Below are 22,478 nucleotides of genomic sequence, written 5' to 3'. Positions count from 1 at the left end.
AGGTCTCTAACCAGATTCAAGAGGGGATCTGTGTATGCTGGGATAGGTATTAGGCAAGTATGCATAAATGCTGTCGATAGTCCCTTCGAATCTTGCTGTGTGCAGTAAGTAAGTCGCCTCAACCTCGACGTTGAGTTTCGGTATATTGCGCATTTGTACACAGTGCTCGGCCGTGAAGGAAATCCCAGATCTGCGCGGCACGTCCTCCGATCGAGGTTCGCCTCGCACGATCTCTTCCCACTGTGCTTGACCGGACTATCTCTCTCTGTGTTCCACATAATTTACACACAGCAAAGAATAGACGGGTCATCATAATAACGCAGACATATCTCAACAATTCTCACGTTCTAGTGCGTCCAATTGCTGTCTGACGCCACTTCAAAAGTCTCTGTCGCAGATGTTCAGGCCGGGCACCACAGCCGTCTGTACGGGTTTCAAAAGCTACCACTGGCTTTGAACAGGCACAAAAAGGCCACAGCTTACGGGCCAACGCTGCCGACCACATGGCTACCGCGGCGCACAGTCCTACGTCTCAAACCACAAATGGCGACAGCCACGATTTGCCCCCGCCCGCGCCCGCTGCGAAGAAAGGCAAGGGAAAGAAGGACAAACAACTCAGCGCTGAGGAGAATGCAAAACTAGTACAAGCGCGGTTATCACAGCTGGAGCAAGAGAAGGCAGGTGATAAGGCTCAGCAGGCGGAGATTGACCGTGAAGTAAAGAAAGCCATTCGCGACCTCAATGAGTTGATCAATGGTGTCGAACCTCTGAAGGGGATCGACCTCGTCAAACAGAAATATGAAGAGCTCCTTGCTGAAATGAAAAAGACCGAGCGCGAACACCTCAAGGCCAAAAAGAGTCGCGATCAGTACCAGAAGGACGCTGAGAAATCCAAGTCGGAGCACAATAAGACAACCACGATGAAGGACAAGTTGGAAAAGCTGTGCAGAGAATTGACAAAAGAGAACAAAAAACTCAAAGACGACAACAAGAAGCTTGAAGAGACGGAGAAACAGGCCCGGGAGAGCATCAACGAGCGTCTAGACCAGATGCTCTATGATGTGCAGGAGGCTATGAACACCAAGACCGGCGCACATCCCGAATACCTTCACCTTGAGCTGGACGAGCTGTGAGTCAACCCCATCGTCATTTTGTGAGCTGGGTTAATATTTCATCAGGTTCAGAACGCGATGCAAGGTCTTAGCAGACCAAGCCGAAATCCGGGAAATGCATTTCAGATCGATCCTTCGCCACAAAGATGCCGAGATAGCGCACCTGCAAGCCAAACACGAGGTCGAGCGTCGAAGGGCTGACACTGAAGCAGCTCGGTGCCGGACCCTGACGAGCCAAGTGTCGACCTTCTCACATACGGAAGCGGAGCTACGCAGTCAACTGAATATCTACGTGGAGAAATTCAAGCAGGTTAGTTCAAATCTATCCCTTACCTTACCTTATTTTGATTGGTGCATGAGCTGAAACTCTTTGCTCACCATCCAGCAGGTGGAGGACACTCTCAACAACAGCAACGAGCTATTCCTCACATTTAGAAAAGAAATGGAGGAGATGTCCAAGAAGACGAAGCGACTCGAAAAGGAAAACCTCACGCTTTCGCGCAAACATGATCAAACAAATCGGAACATCTTGGAGATGGCCGAGGAACGCACGCGGGACAAGGAGGATCTGGAGAGGCTGAGAAAGCAGGAGCAGCGGATGCGCAACATCATCAAAATCATGCAGGAACAAGGTCGAGGCCGGCCGATCCAACAAGAGCCTGTGGACGATGAAGGCACAGAAAGCGAGTATGACGAGGAGTACGAGGACGAGGACGATGATGATGAAGCGAGTTATGAGGCGGAAGAGGAGCTGGCAACCGAAATCGCGAAGCCCGTGTTTGGTCCAGTGCCTCCGCCAGAAATGGTCGCTTCCAAGGCTAACGGGCAAAAGACGGCGACGACGGCGCTCGTTAATGGTATGCCGCATTAAAGATGTGCATATAATACATCATTTGTATTCTTTTGGAACTCCAGGGACAATTGATTTTACTCGCCCATTCCCACAAATCCCTAGGGTATCCATGCTGTCAATGCACGAAATGACTGAAATGATGCGAGTTGAATGTAATAGCGAGATGGGAAGTGAAATAGGCGTCCCGAGTACCCAGTAGGACCCAGCCAGTCTTGCGTCACTCCGCAGGAACAAAATTCGGAAAAAGAGACCAAAGTGGCCCTCTCAGCTCACCAGAATCTTCCCGTTGCATGTGAACTACCTGCTCATTGTCCCAACAAGAGTCCACCTGCCCATCCCAGGTCAGGATGGCTTTCGTGTCTGCAGTGCTTGCGGTGTCTCCCCTAGACTTTGCTGATCCGCCGTGAAAACGAATTCTTATGATAGACTGCGACGACTGTCCCCCCCGTTTAGCGTCCGGTCGTGGCTTTGCCCTCCGATGACCCCTCAGATGTCCGCGAGAAACGAACCCGGTCGATCCACGTCTCTGGAAATCCACGACCAACATGACCTGACGCGGTCTCGCACGCCGCGCCCATATCTTCTGCGGGCAGAGAGCCTGAGCCCGGCGCAGGTCCAGGGAGCTGACAATGGCTACGGTGTTGTCACCAATGGACATGGTCCTTCCCCGAAACTCAGTCGTTCTGAGTCCAGCGAAAGCGGCACAGAGGCAGACGACGAGAAGGGCCCCTTTCTCAAGGGACTTCCTGCACCTCCTCCACGTTTACGCAAGGGTCTTCGAGGAGCTTCACCTGCCAACTTGACCCCGGCCCACAGCCCGTCTCCCACACCGCCAGCCTTTGTCGAGGGGGATGGGCCTCGATTTTTCGACTCGGTCCAGAAACCTGGGAAAAGAAAACAACGAACGAAGGAGCATGTCAGAGACTACGAAGCGTATAAGAAACGGAAGCGACGCGAGATCATTCGGCGATGCACAGAAACCTCGCTTCTTTGTGGCATTGGGGTGGTCGTCTGGAACAGCAGAGGGGGTTCATCGGGCCTCAAAGACTGGCTCAACGAGGTCACGGCATTCCTTCTACTCCCACCATTTGTCTATCTGCTTTATCCGCTCAGGCTCACGGTGCGAGCAGTAGCTTCGAAAAAGTCCATTCTGCAAGCACTCAGGCTAGGATTTCACATCCCCTCTCGATTTGACCCTGGCCCTCTGTTGTATCCGGTACTGCTACCGCTAATGATATCCGTTTCTCTGTTCCGCCAGAGCGTGGCTTTTCTCCCAGCAGCAATCATCTGTGGTTTGTCGTCGATACCCTCGATGATCACAACAACGCCGAAGATTCCTGCCATTGGCATGTATCTGCACTGGCTCCTTTCCGTTATTCCACTCCATACCTCGAATTACCGATCATCATCCGCTCCAGTTCCAAAGCCATTGTCTCTGAAACTAGATCCCGGCTCTCACTTGAGTAGGGAAATCCTGGTGGTCATATTTCCCTTGCACCAGGCATTAATCTCGATGCTTGGGTATCTCACCACTTCAAGTCTGGATATATCAGAACTACAGCTCCTCTCATCAGCACTCATAAATCTCTACATTTTTGCTCGGACGCCCCAAGCCGAGATTCTCAAGGCGATGATCTGGTTGGGGGGTTTGAGCATTTTCATCACATGTAAGAATGTTCTGATGTGGGAAGTCGCTTTGGCGCGAGTGCCCACCTGGAGGCTGCTGCGCTCACGCCAGCCCGTGGGTCTAATAGCAAGACTCGATCAATACCTTTGCAGCGTTCTTCTGGGTGGGAGGTATAAAAGCCGGCACGCAGACAGTTCGGATACTGAGGATGAGGTCCATCCTGTGCATTCTAAGCCAGGCCTGAGGCCCCGCTTGAGGTTGCAATTAAATGGCAGAGCTTTTTCTGCAACTGCCTCTACTCAGGAGCCAGCGTCAGCTTTTGAACAGCAACCATCCAAGGCCACTTCATCGGAGACAGTTGCGCTGTTAGTACCACCTCGAAGAAACACATTCACCACCTTGGAACAGAGTCGGCGCAAGCACCATGCCCTAGGCGCGAAGAAGGTGAAGCCGCCTCCAACTGGTCCTTCCGCGGCATTCCTAGCGTTCAGCGTGGCGCAAGCGCGAGTGCGAAAGTATGCATATGCGGCCGTCGCCTACATGTTTGTGATTATCACAGTCTTGGGACCGGTTCGGCTCTACGTGGGCCACCGGGCGTTGTCGAACCATGAGCCCATAGGTTGGGCATTGGGATATTTGTTCGGCAATCTACCCATCTTCCGACTTTGGGTGGTTAGCAACAACCTCGAACGATGGATCTGCCTCCCAGCCCGAGGAGCAGAGGCCCTGTTACCATTCAAAAACGGCGGTATTGAATATACCCGCCAACATGCTCTTGGACCAGCTACCACACGCCTCACCATATGCGCATATTGCCTCGTCGTGCTCATGGCTGGAATAGCCACTGTTGTTCACCTCACGTCGACTGTCGAAGTCGACACAAGACGCAAGGTCTTTCACGGTATCATGGTTGCAATGCTCTTGCCGACCATCTTTGTGGATCCTTGTTTTATAGCTCTGGCGCTCAGCTTGATTTTGGCGATTTTCCTCCTCCTAGACCTGTTCCGAGCGTCACAACTGCCTCCGATCTCCAAACCCCTGACCGTTTTCCTGGCGCCTTACGTGGACGGGCGGGATCATCGCGGGCCTGTGATTGTGTCGCATATTTTCTTGTTGATCGGTTGTGCAATACCGTTATGGCTGTCACTGGCTGCTGCACCGCGTGTAGGTCAAGATCCTTGGGCTGGCTGGGACACCACATTGCGCGACTTGAGCATGGTAAGCGGCGTTGTCTGTGTAGGAATGGGGGATGCAGCAGCCAGCTTAATTGGACGGCGGTATGGCAAGACGAAATGGTACTGGGTTGGAGGGAAGAGCTTAGAGGGCAGCCTCGCGTTTGCCTGTGCGGTAACCTGTGGTCTGTCCGCGAGCTGGCTCTGGCTCAGATTGGGTGGCTGGGCCTCGTGGCATGGTGGCGATCCTCTGATTCTCATGCTGGGGAAATGCATGGTTGCGGGGACAGGGGCCAGCCTCCTGGAGAGTACCCTGACCGCTGCCAACGACAATGTGGTAGTTCCAGTTGGCCTCTGGCTGCTTGTCAGAGGCCTGGATATATGACCCGGAAGTGAATGCGCATCACCGACCGCGTGTAATTTTTAGCTGTGCAAGTGCTCGGATACCACACCTAAGTCGGTACTTGACGGCACGAGTACTCGGTAGAAAGAACTCAATACGTGGACGCTGGTCAGGGTTCTTTGCGCTTGTTTTCCCACTACGTCAGGTACGTAAAGCAGATCCGGAAGAACGAACCCACTTGGTAAAGATGGACTCGTCGGACGATTCCGTTAGGTACTGGGCGCAGTGGGAGTCAGATGCTCGAAGGTGGTGATTCGTTGGTGGCAAACAGAGACAAAGCTGTCTGGGGAAGATTGGCACTGCAGCCTTGATCAGCAAGCGAGGCGAGAGGTGGGAAGATGATGCCACCATCTGGTGGCCAGGTGCCTTATCTCTTGCTCCATCCATATCACTCCGGATTAGTCGTGCGAGGACCAGTAGACGCCAGTGGTACAGCAGTCACAAGTTCACTCCCACGCCTTCCCCCCAAAGTCCGAGGGCAGGTGGGCTGTCAGCGCAGGCAGAACAGGGGACCTTCGAGCATCCACACCACGCCATCACCCACGTCTTTACCCGTTGGGAGCGGGCGGGTGCTGGTGTGATGATAGACTCCTCCAGACATCGGACAATTCTTTATCGACACCGAATGACTGCATGACTAACTTGCTTGAGGCCTTGTACCGAGTAAACTGCGTGCTGCTGCACGCTGCTGCATCCTGCGCCCTGTAACCCTGCAACCCTATACTACTGACTGTACTCCGGACTCTCTGCCTCCCACACACCCCCTTCATCACGCTGCTTGAATCCAGCGTCTCCCTTTGCCTACGGGGTACAGTTTATTTTTTGGTCCTACTTCAAACACTTCATCGATTCCTTATCTCGTTTCTCTCTCCTTTAAGCCGCATTACTTTCTTTGTACGTTGCGCTGGTAGTGCAGTGCTCCGCATCCTCCAAGTCACACGTCACTCGTCTCTCGTCCAACCACAGATTTCCCCCCAGAGGTCGCGCGCCCAACTAACACCACGTCCTCTCACAACCCGCCATCTTCACCGGTCAACTGAGGTTCATCTGTGCTGTACATCTAGACTTAACCACTGCACCTTGAGTCCTACTCCTCCACCGAGTCCGTTGAGCTTCTTTGCACTACAATTGCGCAGCCTCCCGAAATCACGCAGCCTACCGTTCAATTGCGCCATCTCCACTCCTACGACTTGAGCGAGCCCTGGTCGCCTGCTACCTGTTGACTCAAACCATCCATTCATCGGTCGTTTTACCCTTTCCGCCGCAGTTGTTCGCTTTATCCCGAGCAATCCATGGGCTACCATAACCCCTTGGATCCTTCTCTTCAGCGTAGAAGATAACCTCCGAAGCAACCTAACCTCACCTGACCATCCGTCACCACCCTTGTTCATCGAAGTAGGCGGAGGAGGCGAAGGGAGAATATGGCGTCCACACCTCCTCAATCATCCACTTCCAAGAGGTCAAAGGAGTCGGAGCGGATAGGCAGTTTCCAGCGTCATGAAGAGATTGGTCGAGGCAGCTTTGCAACGGTCTACAAGGCCATCCATACGGTTCGTCCATCCAAGCCACACCTTCTGGAAGACATACTGACACCTTTCTCTAGACCAATTCGGGGGTGCAAAGCATTGTGGCGATCAAATCCGTCAATATGTCTAAGCTGAACAAGAAGTTGAAAGATAACCTGACGTCGGAGATCTCAATCCTCAAAGGCCTTCATCATCCTCATATCGTAGCCCTCATCGACTGCAAGGAATCGAGTGCTCACATACATTTGGTCATGGAATATGTTGCCCTAGGTGACCTCTCCCACTTTATCAAGAGACGAAATGAGATCAAGGACAGTGACCTGGTGGGCAATATGATGGTCAAATATCCCAATCCTCGACACGGCGGCCTTCATGAGGTGGTGGTCCGGCACTTCCTAAAACAACTCGCCAGTGCTCTGCAATTCTTACGGGCAAGAAATCTCATTCATCGAGATGTCAAACCGCAGAATCTCCTGCTGAACCCGTCTCCGGAATACTTTGAAAAGCACAAGCCACATCCTATGCCTTATAAAGTCGGTGACGACTCATTGAATCCAGTGACCGGCATTAAATCTTTGCCTATGCTCAAGATTGCAGATTTCGGATTTGCTCGGTCACTGCCTTCAACAGCCCTGGCCGAGACCCTATGTGGTTCCCCACTCTATATGGCTCCAGAGATCTTACGGTACGAGAAATACGGAGCAAAGGCTGACCTATGGTCCGTGGGAACCGTGCTTTTCGAGATGATGACGGCCCGCCCTCCGTTCCGAGCTTCAAATCATGTCGAGTTGCTTCGAAAGATCGAGAAGAGCGAGGACAAGATCAGGTTTGGGGACGAATACATAATCACCGAAGAAATGAAGAAGCTCATCCGGTCACTCCTTAAGAGGGATCCCGAGGAGAGACTTTCATTCCCCGATTTCTTCAGCAACGAGATCGTGGCGGGTCCTATTCCTGGCCTGCACCCAGAGGATGTTCCCGAAGAGCCCATTCAGCCCCAATACGACCGTCGGCGGAACAGTCGAACTGATCCTGTAGGGCTAGTTCGTCCGGCATCCCGCAGAGAACCAGAAAGTCCCTATAATGATTCTTCCAAGACCGCTTCGGAAGAGAACACACCACGACGATACAGTGGGCGATTGTCTGGTACAAAGGATCAAATTATCACGCAAAGAATTACAAACGAAGAACTTCAGGCCACGTTGGCTTCGCCCACAAGTCCATCTGATGCCCGTCCAACTCTTCATCCTCATGCTACCGCACCCGCCAGGCAGGAGCTTGTACTGCGTCCATCCTCGATTCCGATGACCCGTCAGACCAGCACAGGCTCGCATAAATTGCCCCCTTCCTCCTTGCGTGGCCAAGTCTACGACGAAAGCCAGGAAGCCAACCTGCGAAAGGAGCAGGAAGAGAAGGCGAAGGAGAGGGAGCGGGTTGCGCAGGATATTGCCTTCGAACGAGACTATGTACTGGTGGAGAAGAAGGCGGTGGAGGTCAACGCATTGGCTGACGAGCTCGAAGCCAGTCCGCGTTTGAACAGGAATTCCCTCCAGGCTGCCATGTCCCCGAAATCAGGAGCCATGGTCCGCCGAGCCACGACACAGGGTGCGCCGGGCTCAGCAACGGGCGCCCAGACGAGCGCTTCTCGAGCTGTCCAGATCGCTTCAGGGAGAAGACCCGAGTCAATTCATCAACGGCAAAACTCCTACGAACGCCGGTACGGTCCAAGTCCCAGCTCAGCCACTTCGGCTATTTCAAAGGCTCTCAACATGGCAAGCGGTCGACTATTTGGAGTTGGATTCTCTCCACCAGTAAACCTGATTCGTGGCGGCAAATCTCCTCCAATCACCTATAGCCCATTCCCTACATATCCTGGAGCCCAAAGCAGCTTGGTCATGATTGGGGATTCTAAGGGAACACCAGCCGCCGATGAAGACACTAAATTCGTTCAAAATGTCGAGGAAATTGCAACCAGAAGCGATGTTGTATATGGATTTGCTGAGGTCAAGTATAAACAATTGATTCCTGCCGGCCCATCACATCCAGGACTTGGGTTGCGCAACGCCTCCAGCGACAATGTCACCGGTATCCCATTTGGAGCCTCCAATGAAGACCTCACCATCGAAGCCGTCGTGGTTGTGGCAGAAGAGGCCTTGGTTCTCTACGTCAAAGCGTTGGCTCTGCTCGCCAAGGGCATGGACATTGCAGCGCGATGGTGGGCGCGTAAGAATCGCTCCGAGGCTACCGGTGATAACGGCACGTATCGGTCCAGCGCAAACTCGGCTGCCACGGGCCAAAGGATGAACAACGTCGTACAATGGATTCGGAATCGCTTCAACGAAGTTCTCGAAAAGGCAGACTTGGTTCGACTGAAACTCATTGATAGCCAGCGACGGCTCCCCGAGGATCATCCCAGTCATCCGAACAATATTTCTTCTACGACTGCGTCAAGCGCCGGCTTAGGGACATCAGCGGACCAAGTGGTTGTTAGCTCTGGCATTACCGCTGAAAAGCTCATGTATGACCGAGCCTTGGAAATGAGTCGCGCGGCTGCGATAAATGAATTGACGAATGAAGACTTGGCCGGCTGCGAGATCTCGTATGTGACGGCAATCCGGATGTTGGAAGCTGTCCTGGAGAACGATGACGACAACGTATCGAGGAACGGCAGTGGTACCAGTGACCAAGATGAGAAAGAGGATCTGGCTCCGATCAACGGACTAGAAGCTGAAGATAGGAGAACTGTGAAGAACTGTAAGTTGTGTTTGAACGCGTCCGAAAAATCCCTGGCTAATGACACCTTCTACAGTGGTGGCGAGCATTCGTCAACGTTTAACCGTCATCCGGAGAAAGCTTCAAGTCATCCAGAAGCGTGCATCGGCACCAGCTGTTGCGTCCCCAACCAGAGCATCTCCTCCCATCGCACACCGCGGCAGCCACCCTGCTACAGGTGTTGCAGCTACTCCTCCACGATCATAACCTGATCGAGATTCACGAAATCACGACTACTTCTTCCAAGCACTTTGTCTACAATGACCTGAGCAACGCGACCTTGAGGTGCGTTGTCCAGTGACCATGACTTGGCGTATACCTGGGCATCTGTTCAAACTTCTCAGCCGGGAGTGAGGGATCCACGACACTTTCAACGTGTGCGGGTAGGCTCTCTTGGCTTGTAATTATCCTACGTGTTTTTATCTGTCTGCATTTTCCTTTTCTGGTTGTGCATTGTGCTTGGGCTGAGGCGACGGTGGCAATCATTCTTGAACAGCGTTCGGCATCACGACCCTGGCATATTATTGGCGTTTATATTTTTCTTCAATCGAACTCGGATGAAATTGAGCAAGCTCACCGGGCTTATATGCATGGGGCTGGAGGCGGTCGAGCTTTGATCCGTCCAAGGAGATTTTGGACAACGGAATGGAACAAGATACCCGCTCACGACATGCAGATCACGGACGACTTGAAATTTGAAGAAAATACGATGGAGGCTGGCGCTATGGTTCCAAGAATTTCGATGGGGTTATATGGTTGTGGTGCTAGGGAACCGGAATTGGTCTTCTGTGCGGGCTTGGGCGATCTTGTCGTGTGTGTATACCGGGTACTTGCTGTGCTATACTCTCGATGGTGAAAGGGAGTCTATACTGAAAGGGGTTTTGAGACGGGAAGGACGTGTGCGTGCTCGTTGTCTATACGATGGTGGCGGCGCTCTTTTATGGCCAGGAGACTGAAGCCAAATCTCAGTATAGAGAAAGAGACATTCGTGGTTTTCCCCTCTTCAAATGACTGTTTCATTCCCAGTTCCCAACAATGTGCCAGACAACTATGGAGAATCACCCACTTAGATAAGTGACTTCCTCAAACTTGCTGGGGTTTTTCATTCTGGCAAGAATGAAGAACAAAACAAATCAAGAATGCACGGAGACGTCAGCATTTTGATGCCGGTTCTTGCCTGGGTGACGAAAGGAAAAAGACGCGTGATCAGACCATTAACCGTGAGTTGTCTGTGGATCCAGGGATGGAAAGTGATCGAAGCGAACGAGCCTGGGGGCTAGTTTGCGTCAGAACAAGGAGTGACAGCCTTGGTGAAGCGAGTTGGCGTAGTCTGGGTGTGAGAGATCATGTTTATGGACCAGGCCTGCCACAGTTGTGCAGCAGGGGTAAGATGAATTCTGTGGTCAGCAGGGCCTGAGTACGAGGCAGAAGATATGTGTGCACCGGATCGAACTGGCAGCGAGAGGAATGCAGGATATGCTGGAGAGATGATTCATAGACAGCGAAGGGTTTGTTGGAGAGAGAAAAAAGATTGAGGCAGCGCAGGAAGAGTTGAAGTCGCCGCACCTGCCCCGTTGGGTACATCGACTCGCTAGTACCTAGGCACCAAGCCGAAGTAGGAAGGTAACTTGATGCCCCAGCTGGCTGGCTGGCACCTTGAGCTGGTGCACGAGACCTTCTGCCTCTAGGCCTCACTCACGAATCCCTCCATTCAGGTTCTTTCCCCCCATTCCTTTGACTTTGTGATTCTAGAGGGGGCTGACCTTTTCTCTGCTGAGAAAGTCAGGCGGTCAATTACAAGTAGATGCAGCCATTCTACACACGGTCTCTTTCCAGGCTTGCTGCTAAACACCGGATCCCACCTCCACAACGACTGCAAACGCAGAACCTCCGACGATCCTTCCAAACGCAATCTTCATTCTGTACCTACGTGAAGAACCACAGTGACATCCGTCCAGGCTACCAGCAACTTTCTGTGCGACCTTCGAGGTTACAAGCAAGACCCCTTTCTCTGTCGTCCTCGCGGCTCGGGGCTTCAAAATATCGTTCTCTGGAGCTTTTGCCCTTCCGGAGCTCTGCAATAACAACGTCTTCCCGACCAGCGTCTCCGACCACCACCATGTGCCGCTTCATGTCTGACTCGCCTGGTGCTGCAACAACCCAAGGCCGCGTCGTGCTACCTACAAATGTCGTTCCAAAACACTATGACGTGACCCTCGAGGTCGACTTTGCCAAGTTCACCTTCAGGGGCACTGTTGTCATCGACCTCGACGTCGCAAAGGACAGCACCTCTATTTCCTTGAATACTGTGGAGCTTGATATCCATTCCACGACCGTTCACGCAGATGGTGCCCTTGTCACATCCTCACCAAAACTATCCTACGATGCGGACACACAGACCACAACCATTGAGCTTGGTGAAGGAAAGACGCTATCCAAGGGCCAGAAAGTGCAGTTGAAACATACATACACGGGTCAATTGAATGACAAGATGGCTGGATTCTACAGGTCCAAGAGGAGGGACGGACAATATTTGGCAGTCACTCAGTTTGAGGCCACTGACGCCAGGAGGGCAATGCCTTGCTTCGATGAGCCTGCATTGAAGGCAGAGTTTACCGTCACCCTGGTTGCCGACGAGGGCATGACATGTCTATCCAATATGGATGTTGCATCGACCGAAACTGTGCACTCGGACATCATAGGTGGGAAGAGGAAGGCTGTCAAATTCAATCGATCTCCTAAAATGTCGACTTATCTGTTAGCATTCATTGTTGGGGAATTGAAATCGATCTCTACCGACAAGTTCAGATTGCCCATCAAAGTGTGGATGACCCCGGAGCAGAACGAGGAAGATGGAAGATTTGCGCTCGACGTTGCTGCCAAAACTCTAGCATTCTATGAGGAGGCTTTTCAAGCCCCCTACCCACTGCCCAAGATGGACATGGTGGCAATCCCAGACTTTGCTGCTGGTGCAATGGAGAACTGGGGTTTGGTCACTTACCGCGTGGTGGATCTCCTCTTTGACGAGAAGTCGGCGGGTGCTGCGACCAAGGAGAGAGTGGCAGAAGTTGTGCAGCATGAGCTGGCGCACCAGTGGTTCGGAAATCTGGTGACAATGGACTTCTGGGACGGTCTGTGGCTCAATGAAGGGTTTGCGACCTGGATGAGCTGGTATAGCTGTAACGAGTTCTACCCTGAATGGCGGGTGTGGGAGACCTTCGTGATCGACACCTTGCAATCAGCGTTGGGGTTGGATGGTCTCCGAAGTTCGCATCCGATCGAGGTACCTGTACATCGTGCCGAGGATATCAATCAGATCTTCGACGCCATCTCCTATTCCAAGGGGTCCGCAGTCCTAAGAATGATTTCAAAGTATCTCGGCGAAGACACCTTTATCGACGGGGTGAGGAGGTATATCAAGAAACATGCCTGGGGAAACACACAAACCAGCGATCTCTGGAACGCTTTGGGTGAGGCGAGTGGCAAGGATGTGGCCCATGTGATGGACATTTGGACGAAGAACATTGGGTATCCAGTCGTCACAGTGACGGAAAATGAGAAGGACTCGACCATCACAGTCAAACAAAACAGATTCTTGCGCACAGGTGACGTCAAACCCGAAGAGGACAAGGTTCTCTACCCGGTAATTCTCGGATTGAAGACAAAAGATGGGGTGGATGAAAGTGTAATGCTCACTGATAGGGAACAGACGTTCCCCATCAAGGGCGGGCTGGAATTCTACAAGTTGAATGCAGACCACTCGGCCCTCTATAGGACCAGTTACACGCCACAGAGACTGACAAAGCTTGGTGAAGCAGCGAAGAAGGGGCTTCTTTCGGTCGAAGATCGAGCTGGTATGATCGCTGATGCCGGTGCCCTCGCCGCTAGTGGATACGGCAAGACCTCTGGCATTCTGAGCCTCTTGCAATCGTTCAATACCGAGACCCAGTTTGTGGTTTGGAACGAGATTTTGAGTCGGATCAACGCCGTGAGGAATACGTGGATCTTTGAGGATGAGTCGATCAAGGACGCACTCAAGGCGTTCCAGCTGAACCTGACATCGGCAAAGGCCCACGAGCTGGGATGGGAGTTCGCTGAGAACGAAGACCACATCCTAAGTCAGTTCAAGAGCCTGATGTTTGGGTCCGCAGGTCTGGCAGGCGACGCGAAGATTCAGGCCGCAGCAAAGGAGATGTTTGGGAAGTTCATGCAAGGAGACTATTCTGCGATCCACCCCAACCTCCGGTCGTCGGTATTTGCAATGGCGCTGAGAGACGGTGGAGAGAAAGAATGGGATGCACTGGTGGCGAGGTACCACTCTGCGCCAACCTCGGACGAGAAGAATACTTGCTTGCGCACCCTTGGGCGTGCTAAGGACCCTCAATTGATCAAGAAAACACTTGACTTTGCGTTGAGCGGGCAAGTCAAGATGCAAGACATCTACATGCCCATTGGTGGCCTGGGAACTACTTCGGAAGGCATCGAGAGAAGGTGGGAGTGGATGTGTACCAACTGGGATGAACTCGTGGAGAAGCTACCTCCCAGCATGACCATGTTGAGCAGTGTGGTGAGCATCTGTACGGCAGGCTTCACCTCCGATGCACAGCTGAAGAAAGTCCAAGAATTCTTTGAAGGCAAAGACAAGAAGGGATTTGACCGCAGCTTGCAACAGAGCATGGACAGTATCCGGGCCAAGGCGAACTGGTTAGCTCGGGACGGGCAAGATGTGCAGGAGTGGCTGAAGAGCAATGGGTATTTGAAAGGGGTTGTTGGTGGGAAGCTGTAGGAGATTCTCTCGCAGAGGGCGGCTGTATTAGTAGTAGATGATACAAAGGACGCATAGATTGCTTCACGGGCTACAAGCATTGTACTTGTATCTAGATAGCTGGACAAAACAGATCTCGTGACAGTATCGATGATTTGGTACCTGGCAGCCTGGCAAGGCTGTGGATGGGGTGACAAGGCTGAGCCGTGAGGGGAGAAACAAGGTGCAGTGGTGCCACCCGCCCAAGCCGCTGCTACGAGTAAGTGGCTCGATTCGGGTTGATTGATCCAGGGTCGCCAGGGTGGATGCTTCCACCAATCACGATGATCACGTACCTGGCATCATCTCCTTTGTACAAGTTCGGACCAAATTAATTTTCTGGTGGCCACTGGCTAAATACTCGGCTGCGCTGCCAACCATCCCCAACACTCTCCTACTCAATTCACGACAATCACATTCGTTTCCTCACTCTGTCGTTCTGCCCTCCGTCTCCGACTCCCTCAACACCCTCGGTCTGCCGCCTTCAGGTCCTCACGCTCGGCGCAATTGGGAATAGCAATGGGTGTGCTTGCGACGTTGTCACAATCGGCCGAGCGCCTCCTTGGTTCCCTACCCACCTGGCAACTCGTTCTTCTCGGCTTCGTCGCTTTCCTCGTGATCTCTGTGGCATGGAATATTACAAGACAACTGTTGTTCAAAGATAAAAACGCGCCGCCAGAGGTTTGGAGTTGGTTTCCTGTGCTGGGAAATACGTACGTTTGATCCGGAAAGGGAATACACCGCTGGCTGGCTGGCTGATTGACTGACTGTCGGTTGAACCTTAGGATATGGTACGGCATGGATCCCTTCGACTTTTTTTTCACATGCAAAGCGAAATACGGCGACGTCTTTACCTTCATCCTGCTTGGTCGACGAGTCACCGTCTGTTTGGGTACCAAGGGCAACGAGTTCATTTTGAATGGCAAATTGAAGGATGTGAATGCCGAGGAAATCTACACAGGACTGACCACACCGGTGTTTGGGGAAGGTGTCGTGTACGACTGCCCCAACTCCAAACTGATGGAGCAGAAGAAGTTTGTGAAATTCGGGCTCACTATGGAGGCCTTCCAGTCCTACGTGGACCTGATCTCGAGTGAAACCAAGTCCTTTGTGGAGAAAGGCAGACCCTTTCGGTCTCATTCTGGGACAATCGACATTGTCCCCGCCATGGCCGAATTGACAATCTACACGGCATCCCGATCTCTCCAGGGCCCTGAAGTGCGGGCCAAGTTCGACTCGACCTTTGCCGACTTGTATCATGATCTAGATATGGGGTTCTCGCCCATCAACTTTATGCTGTCGTGGGCTCCTCTCCCGCACAATCGCAAGCGAGATATTGCACAGAAAAAAATGACGGACACATACATGGAAATTATCAAACAACGACGTGCTGCGGGCGGCAAGCGGGAAAAGGGAGACGAAGACATGATTTGGAATCTGATGGGCTGCGTGTACAAGGACGGCACGCCAGTTCCGGATCGAGAGGTGGCACATATGATGATCGCGCTCTTGATGGCGGGCCAGCACTCTTCGTCCTCGACCTCGAGTTGGATTCTGCTGAGACTGGCGACAAGACCCGATATCCAGGAGGAATTATTGGAGGAGCAGAAGCGTGTGCTTGGAAATGACCTCCCACCCTTGACATATGAGAGTCTTCAAAAACTCAGCCTGAATGCGAAGGTGGTGAAGGAGACACTCAGATTACACGCTCCGATCCACAGCATTCTTCGCAAGGTCAAGTCACCAATGGCCATCGTGGCCAACACGCCGACCTCGACAAAAACATATCAGATACCGACCAGCCATACACTCTTATCCGCGCCAGGCGTGACCTCGCGAGAATCCGAATTCTTCCCTGACCCCATGAAATGGGAACCACATCGCTGGGATGAAGGCCATCCTCTTGCGTACACGCGGATGGGCCAAGAAAAGGAAGAATTCGAAGACTACGGCTACGGCATGATCAGCAAGGGGGCTTCTTCCCCATATCTCCCGTTCGGCGCAGGCCGACATAGGTGCATTGGCGAGCAATTCGCCTATGTACAGCTTGGGGCGGTGCTCGCGACGATGGTGAGACATGTTAAATTCCGACAGATTGAGGGCAAGCAGTTGGTGCCCACGGATTACTCGAGTTTGTTTTCGAGGCCGATGGCGCCGGCGGTGGTCGAGTTTGAGAAGCGAGAGAAGGTGTAAGAGCTGCGCGCGATGAGCAGCAACCTTTACAGATAATGATACTATTAGAGAGAAGGAAATGTACATAGCACAACAAGACTATTAGAACGTCGTCCCGTGCACAAGATACCATGTTCTTGTTGTATTCGGTCTTTTGTGATAGTTCGGCGCTCATTGCTGGCATTGGGGCGCCGAGGCATGGATCCTGAGCCAGTCATATTGGATATTACGGAGGATGACCTCGCATCGCACGCCGAGCCACTCGGCGCTTTGCTGTGGAATGAGTGCCATAAGGCAAGGCAGATCATGGATGGCCCGAAGCCGAGCTTCATGAGAGGACCAGCTGCTCCAGTGCTAGGGTTTGCGGATGACATGGGCTGACGAGCGCGTTTCTGCTGAATATCATCGTGGCCATTCGAAATTGCCAGACTCGTATACTTCTCTTTTCACACAAGCTACACTGAGCGTTAACCATGATCTCAACCATCTCGCAGCAATCACTTCTGCTCTTTTTGCCGCCGCTCGTGATCCTAGCGGCATGTCTGCTGAAACTGGCCTCGTTGACGTCTCGATGGAAGGGTGCGCCGCCTGGTAAGTGAGATGTTATCAATGGCGTGGCTCGCCTGATGCGATGGGCGATTGGGGTTTGAGGACTGCAGCTCACGATGCTCTCGAGGTCCGCCGACGAGACTGTTTATTGGAAATCTGCACCAAATACCCAAAAGAGACCTACATTTGCAGTATCAGCGATGGGGTCAAGAGTGTGAGTCGACCACAGCCAGGGGCAAGAGATGGGCCTATTTCTCACTCACTTATTCTCTTTCCTGCACCAACAGACGGGCCGATTTTCTCACTGAAGCTGGGTTCCCAGAACGTTGTCGTCCTGACCAGTGGTGAACTCATCAAGAGGGTCGTCGACAAACGGAGTGGCAACTACTCGGATCGGCCCAAGCTCTACATGCAAGATGTCTGGGAAGGCTCCAGGATCATCATGCGAGGCTACGACTCCTTGTGGAAAGTCGAGCGTAAGCTCTACCATCAATTCCTGAACATCAATAAGGCGGCGCGCTATGTGCCGTACCAGGACCTGGAGACCAAACAGATGCTGGTCGACCTCTTGTCAGACCCTGATGACTTTGAGAATCTCATCACGCGGACAACGTTGAGCATGGCGACGAGCATGGCATACGGGTTCCGCGTCCTCGATCCCAAGAGCGAGGTCATGCAGGAGCTGTTCACCAACACCCACGGCTTCTTCGTCATGGTGAACCAAAGTAAGCTCTTGGACTGGTATCCGCAGCTGAGGCCCTTGGTCAGCGCCATGCCGTCGTGGTTGTACCCGATGGCGAGAAAGGCCAAGCACGTCTTTTATCGAGAAAGGGCCCAATTCCGCCAGTTGTATGAGGCGGCAAAGCGCGCTGCCGAGGGCGACAACTCCCTTCCCAGTGAGTGCTGGAATCATACGCAGGATTCAGTCACGTCGTCAAGTACGTTTACTGACTGAAGCGGCCCTCTGATTGGTTTTGCAGGCTTTTCGACCGACATCAGCAAGGCGAAAGAGTCCTGGAAAGGCACCGAGAACGGAGCTCTTCTCACGGACCACGCGGCCTCTTACATTGCAGGGATCGCAATGGAAGGAGCAGCAGACACGACAAGTAACACTCTCGCCGGCATGATCAAGGTAAAAAGAACGATGTTTCATCCCTGCGGAGTTGTGTTTGCGAGTACCAGCTGACAAGAACGTCCAAGGCCATGATGCTATTTCCCTCTGTCCAGGAAACTGCTCAGAAGGAGTTGGATACCGTCGTTGGCCCAGACAGGCTGCCAACCATGGACGATTTCGAATCGCTTCCTTATATTCGCCAGGTCACCAAAGAAGCATTGAGATGTATGGCCGAGTTGTCTCCTGGCTTTATTGAGTAAATTTCTGTGTATGGCTCACTCTGGATCACTCTATCTAGGGCTTCCTACCGCCATCAGTGGCGCCATTCCGCACGCAGCCCTCACAGACGATGAAGTCGATGGATATAAAATTCCAGCCGGCTGCACCATTGTGTTGGCAGTGTGGTCTGCCAACAACGACCCTGACCTTTTCCCAAATCCTCGAGAGTTTGACCCCACCAGACACAACGCCGACCTCACTTTCCACGAGGCCTCGTCCGCATCCGACTATAGAGACCGAGACAACTGGACCTTTGGGGCCGGAAGACGAATCTGTCCCGGTATTCATGTTGCGGAGAAGACGCTGTTCCTGGCCACTGCTCGCTTACTGTGGACATTCAACATCTCCAAGGCCAGGGATGATCAGGGCCGAGAGATTCAAGTCGACCGAGACGAGGTGACCCAGTCCATCGCCGCTCGTCCATTGCCGTTCCCGTGAGTGAAGCCCTGGATTTTCTTTGTTGACTTTGACGTTTGTTTTGCCACTCAATCGACCGACCGAGGTTTCTAATGTGCTTGTCTTTCTTAGGTGTCAATTGACCCCTCGCAGCGACAAATGTGTAAGGATTGCTCGGGCGGAATGGGAAGAGTCCCAAAAATTGTTGGACGACGAGGGCAACTACAAGCACAGCGTCCTGGACTGAGAGACAAGAGAAAAAAAATCACCAGGGGAGAGAGGTTCCTGGTGCTTTACAGAGAGGACCACGTGGAGTATAACCATCCACATACATGAATAGACCAAGGTAGAAACGCCAATTCTGCCAGCCACATGTCATTTTTCCGGGGAAACCTCGAAGCAGGACCTGAGGCGAACAAATTTAAAAGGCGTCCGGAATGTGACTAGTGTGACACTCGGTTATACGAATATTTTGTTTTCTTTGACGGTTGTTTGACCCTGTTCTAGCACTGTTAGGATCTTGACCTGCATATATGTGTACCGCGTGTCTGGAGGTGATACTATGAACAACGACACTCCCAGCACTCCCCCTCGCAGAGTAGCGTAGAGTCACATAGTGTAAATCCTACAGTATGTCCTCCTGACCTCGATTCATGAACCGGACCGTCGATCACCTAGATGACCCCCCTCTGCAGCACCAACCCGCCGTCGCAGGGGATGACGGCGCCGTGCACGAACCCGGCCATCTCGCTGCACAGGAACATGAGCAGCCACGCGACGTCCTCGGGCGTCCCCAGCCGGCGCACGGGCGTGATGGCGGCCAACTGCGCCGGCGCGTCGGCCGGGCTCGTCTGCCGAAACAGCTCTGTGTCGATCATGCCGGGGCACACGACGTTGATGCGCACCCCGCGGGGGCCGTAGTCCTGCGCGTCCGCCTTGGCGAACCCGACGATGCTGTGTTTCGACGCGCAGTACGCCGACATGCCGCTCGAGGCGTTGAGCCCCGCCAGCGACGACACTGACACGATGCTCCCCTTGCCCGTGTGGCCCGGTCGCGGGTCTTGTTGGATCATTTGCCGGATCTCGGCTTGGTGGCATAGCCAGGTCTTTTTTAGCGGCGAGGAAAAGTTAGATCTATGTAGATGAGACTTGGGAGGAGAGAGAGAAGACTTTTCGTCTTGAGGAGAAACTCACCCCGTATTCATTGACCCGGATCGTCCGGTCGTACGTCTCGACGTCGAGATCCACGATCTTCTTCCTCTGCGGCACCACGCCGGCAATGTTCAGCGCGTAGTCGACCCGTCTGAACGCCGCCACGCACGACGCGACCATGTCCCTCACCGAGGCCTCGTCGGCGATGTCGGTGCGCTGGATCTCCACCCTCACCCTTGCAGCGACGTTGCCCCGCTGCTGCTCCTCCTGGATCTGTCTTCTCGTCTCCTCGAGCCCGGCCAGGTCAATGTCCGCGAGAAACAGGGACGGGCATCCCGCGCGAGCGATCGTAACGGCTGTTCCTCTGCCAATGCCTGGAGGATATCAGGCGTATCAGGTGTCGGTTCTTTTAAGTGGTTCCTCGTACGAGGACGGGCAGAGAGGGGGTGTCGCTCTGAAAAAGAAAGGGGAGGGAAGCGAAGGGAAGATGTATGTACCTGAGGATGCTCCAGTGATCAGACAGACTCCTGGTAGGGCGAGGGACATGTTTCTGTTCCTCCTTTCCGCTTTGTCTCTCGTCTGGGATGGATACGTGAATACCGTGAATACCGTGGATGCCTGAATACTTCAATCCCGCGGTACCTCGACGGGTTCTCAAAATATTGATATGGAGAATTTCTCTTATTATCACTAACCCCTACAACAGCGGCCTCGTCAATAACCAGACAACAAAAGATATGTCAGGTATCAGGCCTGCCACCAATGAGCATTATGGCATGGTAGCGGCACCGAGGCCGTAGATCCACCGACTTGACTCGACTCCGCACGCCAGCCGAGAACAGTGGGACAACACCGAGCGTTCATGATCTTATAGACGCAGCCAGATGCATGGGTTGCCGAGTGGGAATGAACAATAATTAAACCGACAAAAAAAGGGTTAGAATGAGACACCGCCATCGTTGGGTTGGCATTTGAACGAGACCGTCTTGTCCATCCTCGTTGTCTTTCCTCCAGCATGTCGTCTTCGTTTCCGGGTGTTGCAGTCGTTATTGGGGCTGGGTCGGGTAAGGCTCTATCTATCTAAAAAACCCTTCTCTGCTATATACAAAGCTCAGCATTACCACGGCAGGAGACGGGAGGGCCGTGGCTCACTTGCTCATCCAAAACGGCTGCACGAAGCTCGTCCTCGGTGGTTCAGACGACGGTCGTCTCGAAGAGGTGGTCAAGGAGTGCCACGCCCTGATCCAGGGGCACGCGGACCTTCAGATCCTCAGCAGAAAGTGCGACTCGAGAGAACCTCGCGACGTGGACGAGTTGATCGCCGCAGCGGTCGCCAGGTTCGGCCAGATCGATTACTGTGCCAATTGCGAAAGGCCGGATGGGTTCTACGGCGAGACGACCGAGACTCCCTGGGCGACTTTCACCACGGCCGGGGAGCGCTGGCAACGAGGTGTACGTACGACCATCTCTTCTAACTCTGATATCTTTCATCCGCTAAACAGGGATGATTTAACTTTGTACACCAATGTGTCTTACTCATGACAGGTCTGGCTGGCCATGCGATCAGAGGTGCGTCAATTCCTGGCTCAAAAGGCCAACCGACAACCCAGCGCGGCCAGCATCGTCAACGTCTCGGCAGCCCACGGCCTGGCCAGCGACCCAGGCTTTCCCAGTTACAGTGCCGCCGCCCACGGCATCGTCGGGATGAGCAGGGCCACGGCGCTGGACCATCTCTCCGACAGCATCCGCATCAATTGCGTCTGTCCCGGCCCTTCATCTCCTCAGACACTATCTGAGCAGACGCAGGATGGTAGCGTCCCACGACGCTCTCTACCACTCGGTCCCCTGGACCGGGAGATTACGCCAGACGAGGTCGCGCGAGCGGTGGTGTTTTTGTTGGGCGAGGCGTCCAGTGCAATCACGGGGATAGAGTTGCCAGTCGATGGTGGGTGGAGTCTTCGACATCATTAGAAGTTTGGTGTGTCACAGTGAAAAGGTTGATCGATTGATCTGAGTGCTTTGAGGGCATGAGACGAGTCTATATAATGGCCATAACAAAAGGCTAGCAACGGGCAAGGGTAGGAAATTCTATGCTCGTGGTCACGTGTTGGCGTGGTATTGACCGGGGAATACTGATATACAGAATGGCCGAGTACTCGTTTTATACATATTACATAAGCCCCCGCACTGTTGTCCATCGTTGACTCGACTAGTCTCCCGCCGCTCTACTCTCGTGCTAACGACTATTCAGTCCAAACGCTCCACCGTCCGCTCTTTCGCCCTACCCCTCAACTCTCTTCCGATCCCTTACGGCTGGAGCCCGAATGAGAACTCGATGTGCAAAAATGTGAAGTCGGAAGAAGCCCTCCGCGCCGACGAGGGTTGTCCGGCCAAAGCTTCTAAGCCGGATAGTGCCTCCGCGATCCGGAAGACCCCCTGCAGAACGCCAGTAACTAAACCTCAGCACGAATAGTTTGCCCAAAATCTTGTGATAATTGAGCTGTAATGGAAAACAATAAAACCAGCATCCGCCTTTCGACCTCTATT

At 53.1% G+C, this 22,478-nt stretch overlaps 8 protein-coding genes across 8 annotated transcripts; 7 read left to right on the top strand and 1 right to left on the bottom strand.

Annotated features, from left to right (window-relative positions):
• Positions 1 to 503: 503 nt before the first annotated feature.
• Positions 504 to 1,983, top strand: Z517_02206 (uncharacterized protein; the record flags this gene model as incomplete). The annotated part of the gene is made up of 3 exons (XM_013431317.1): positions 504 to 1,129; positions 1,179 to 1,422; positions 1,501 to 1,983. 3 exons carry the CDS (start codon positions 504 to 506, stop codon positions 1,981 to 1,983), a joined length of 1,353 nt encoding a protein of 450 aa, XP_013286771.1.
• A 472-nt stretch (positions 1,984 to 2,455) lies between these two features.
• Z517_02205 (uncharacterized protein) lies at positions 2,456 to 5,149 on the top strand (the record flags this gene model as incomplete). The annotated part of the gene is made up of 1 exon (XM_013431316.1): positions 2,456 to 5,149. The coding sequence occupies one exon, from the start codon at positions 2,456 to 2,458 to the stop codon at positions 5,147 to 5,149; it is 2,694 nt and encodes an 897-aa protein (XP_013286770.1).
• A 1,439-nt stretch (positions 5,150 to 6,588) lies between these two features.
• On the top strand, positions 6,589 to 9,672 carry Z517_02204 (uncharacterized protein; the record flags this gene model as incomplete). Its single annotated transcript, XM_013431315.1, has 3 exons — positions 6,589 to 6,717; positions 6,771 to 9,447; positions 9,503 to 9,672. The coding sequence occupies 3 exons, from the start codon at positions 6,589 to 6,591 to the stop codon at positions 9,670 to 9,672; spliced, it is 2,976 nt and encodes a 991-aa protein (XP_013286769.1).
• A 1,912-nt stretch (positions 9,673 to 11,584) lies between these two features.
• On the top strand, positions 11,585 to 14,251 carry Z517_02203 (uncharacterized protein; the record flags this gene model as incomplete). Its single annotated transcript, XM_013431314.1, has 1 exon — positions 11,585 to 14,251. One exon carries the CDS (start codon positions 11,585 to 11,587, stop codon positions 14,249 to 14,251), a length of 2,667 nt encoding a protein of 888 aa, XP_013286768.1.
• A 537-nt stretch (positions 14,252 to 14,788) lies between these two features.
• On the top strand, positions 14,789 to 16,462 carry Z517_02202 (uncharacterized protein; the record flags this gene model as incomplete). The annotated part of the gene is made up of 2 exons (XM_013431313.1): positions 14,789 to 14,982; positions 15,055 to 16,462. The coding sequence occupies 2 exons, from the start codon at positions 14,789 to 14,791 to the stop codon at positions 16,460 to 16,462; spliced, it is 1,602 nt and encodes a 533-aa protein (XP_013286767.1).
• A 452-nt stretch (positions 16,463 to 16,914) lies between these two features.
• On the top strand, positions 16,915 to 19,026 carry Z517_02201 (uncharacterized protein; the record flags this gene model as incomplete). Its single annotated transcript, XM_013431312.1, has 7 exons — positions 16,915 to 17,032; positions 17,118 to 17,204; positions 17,278 to 17,915; positions 18,021 to 18,122; positions 18,191 to 18,329; positions 18,403 to 18,817; positions 18,912 to 19,026. 7 exons carry the CDS (start codon positions 16,915 to 16,917, stop codon positions 19,024 to 19,026), a joined length of 1,614 nt encoding a protein of 537 aa, XP_013286766.1.
• A 427-nt stretch (positions 19,027 to 19,453) lies between these two features.
• On the bottom strand, positions 19,454 to 20,477 carry Z517_02200 (uncharacterized protein; the record flags this gene model as incomplete). The annotated part of the gene is made up of 3 exons (XM_013431311.1): positions 19,454 to 19,885; positions 19,974 to 20,305; positions 20,429 to 20,477. 3 exons carry the CDS (start codon positions 20,475 to 20,477, stop codon positions 19,454 to 19,456), a joined length of 813 nt encoding a protein of 270 aa, XP_013286765.1.
• Positions 20,478 to 20,946: 469 nt separating this feature from the next.
• Z517_02199 (uncharacterized protein) lies at positions 20,947 to 21,902 on the top strand (the record flags this gene model as incomplete). The annotated part of the gene is made up of 3 exons (XM_013431310.1): positions 20,947 to 20,995; positions 21,061 to 21,383; positions 21,477 to 21,902. 3 exons carry the CDS (start codon positions 20,947 to 20,949, stop codon positions 21,900 to 21,902), a joined length of 798 nt encoding a protein of 265 aa, XP_013286764.1.
• Positions 21,903 to 22,478: the final 576 nt, after the last annotated feature.

This window comes from Fonsecaea pedrosoi (genome assembly GCF_000835455.1).
Source record: "Fonsecaea pedrosoi CBS 271.37 unplaced genomic scaffold supercont1.2, whole genome shotgun sequence".
NCBI classification, from domain to species: domain Eukaryota; kingdom Fungi; phylum Ascomycota; class Eurotiomycetes; order Chaetothyriales; family Herpotrichiellaceae; genus Fonsecaea; species Fonsecaea pedrosoi.
This window is presented reverse-complemented; position numbering and strand designations above follow the sequence as displayed.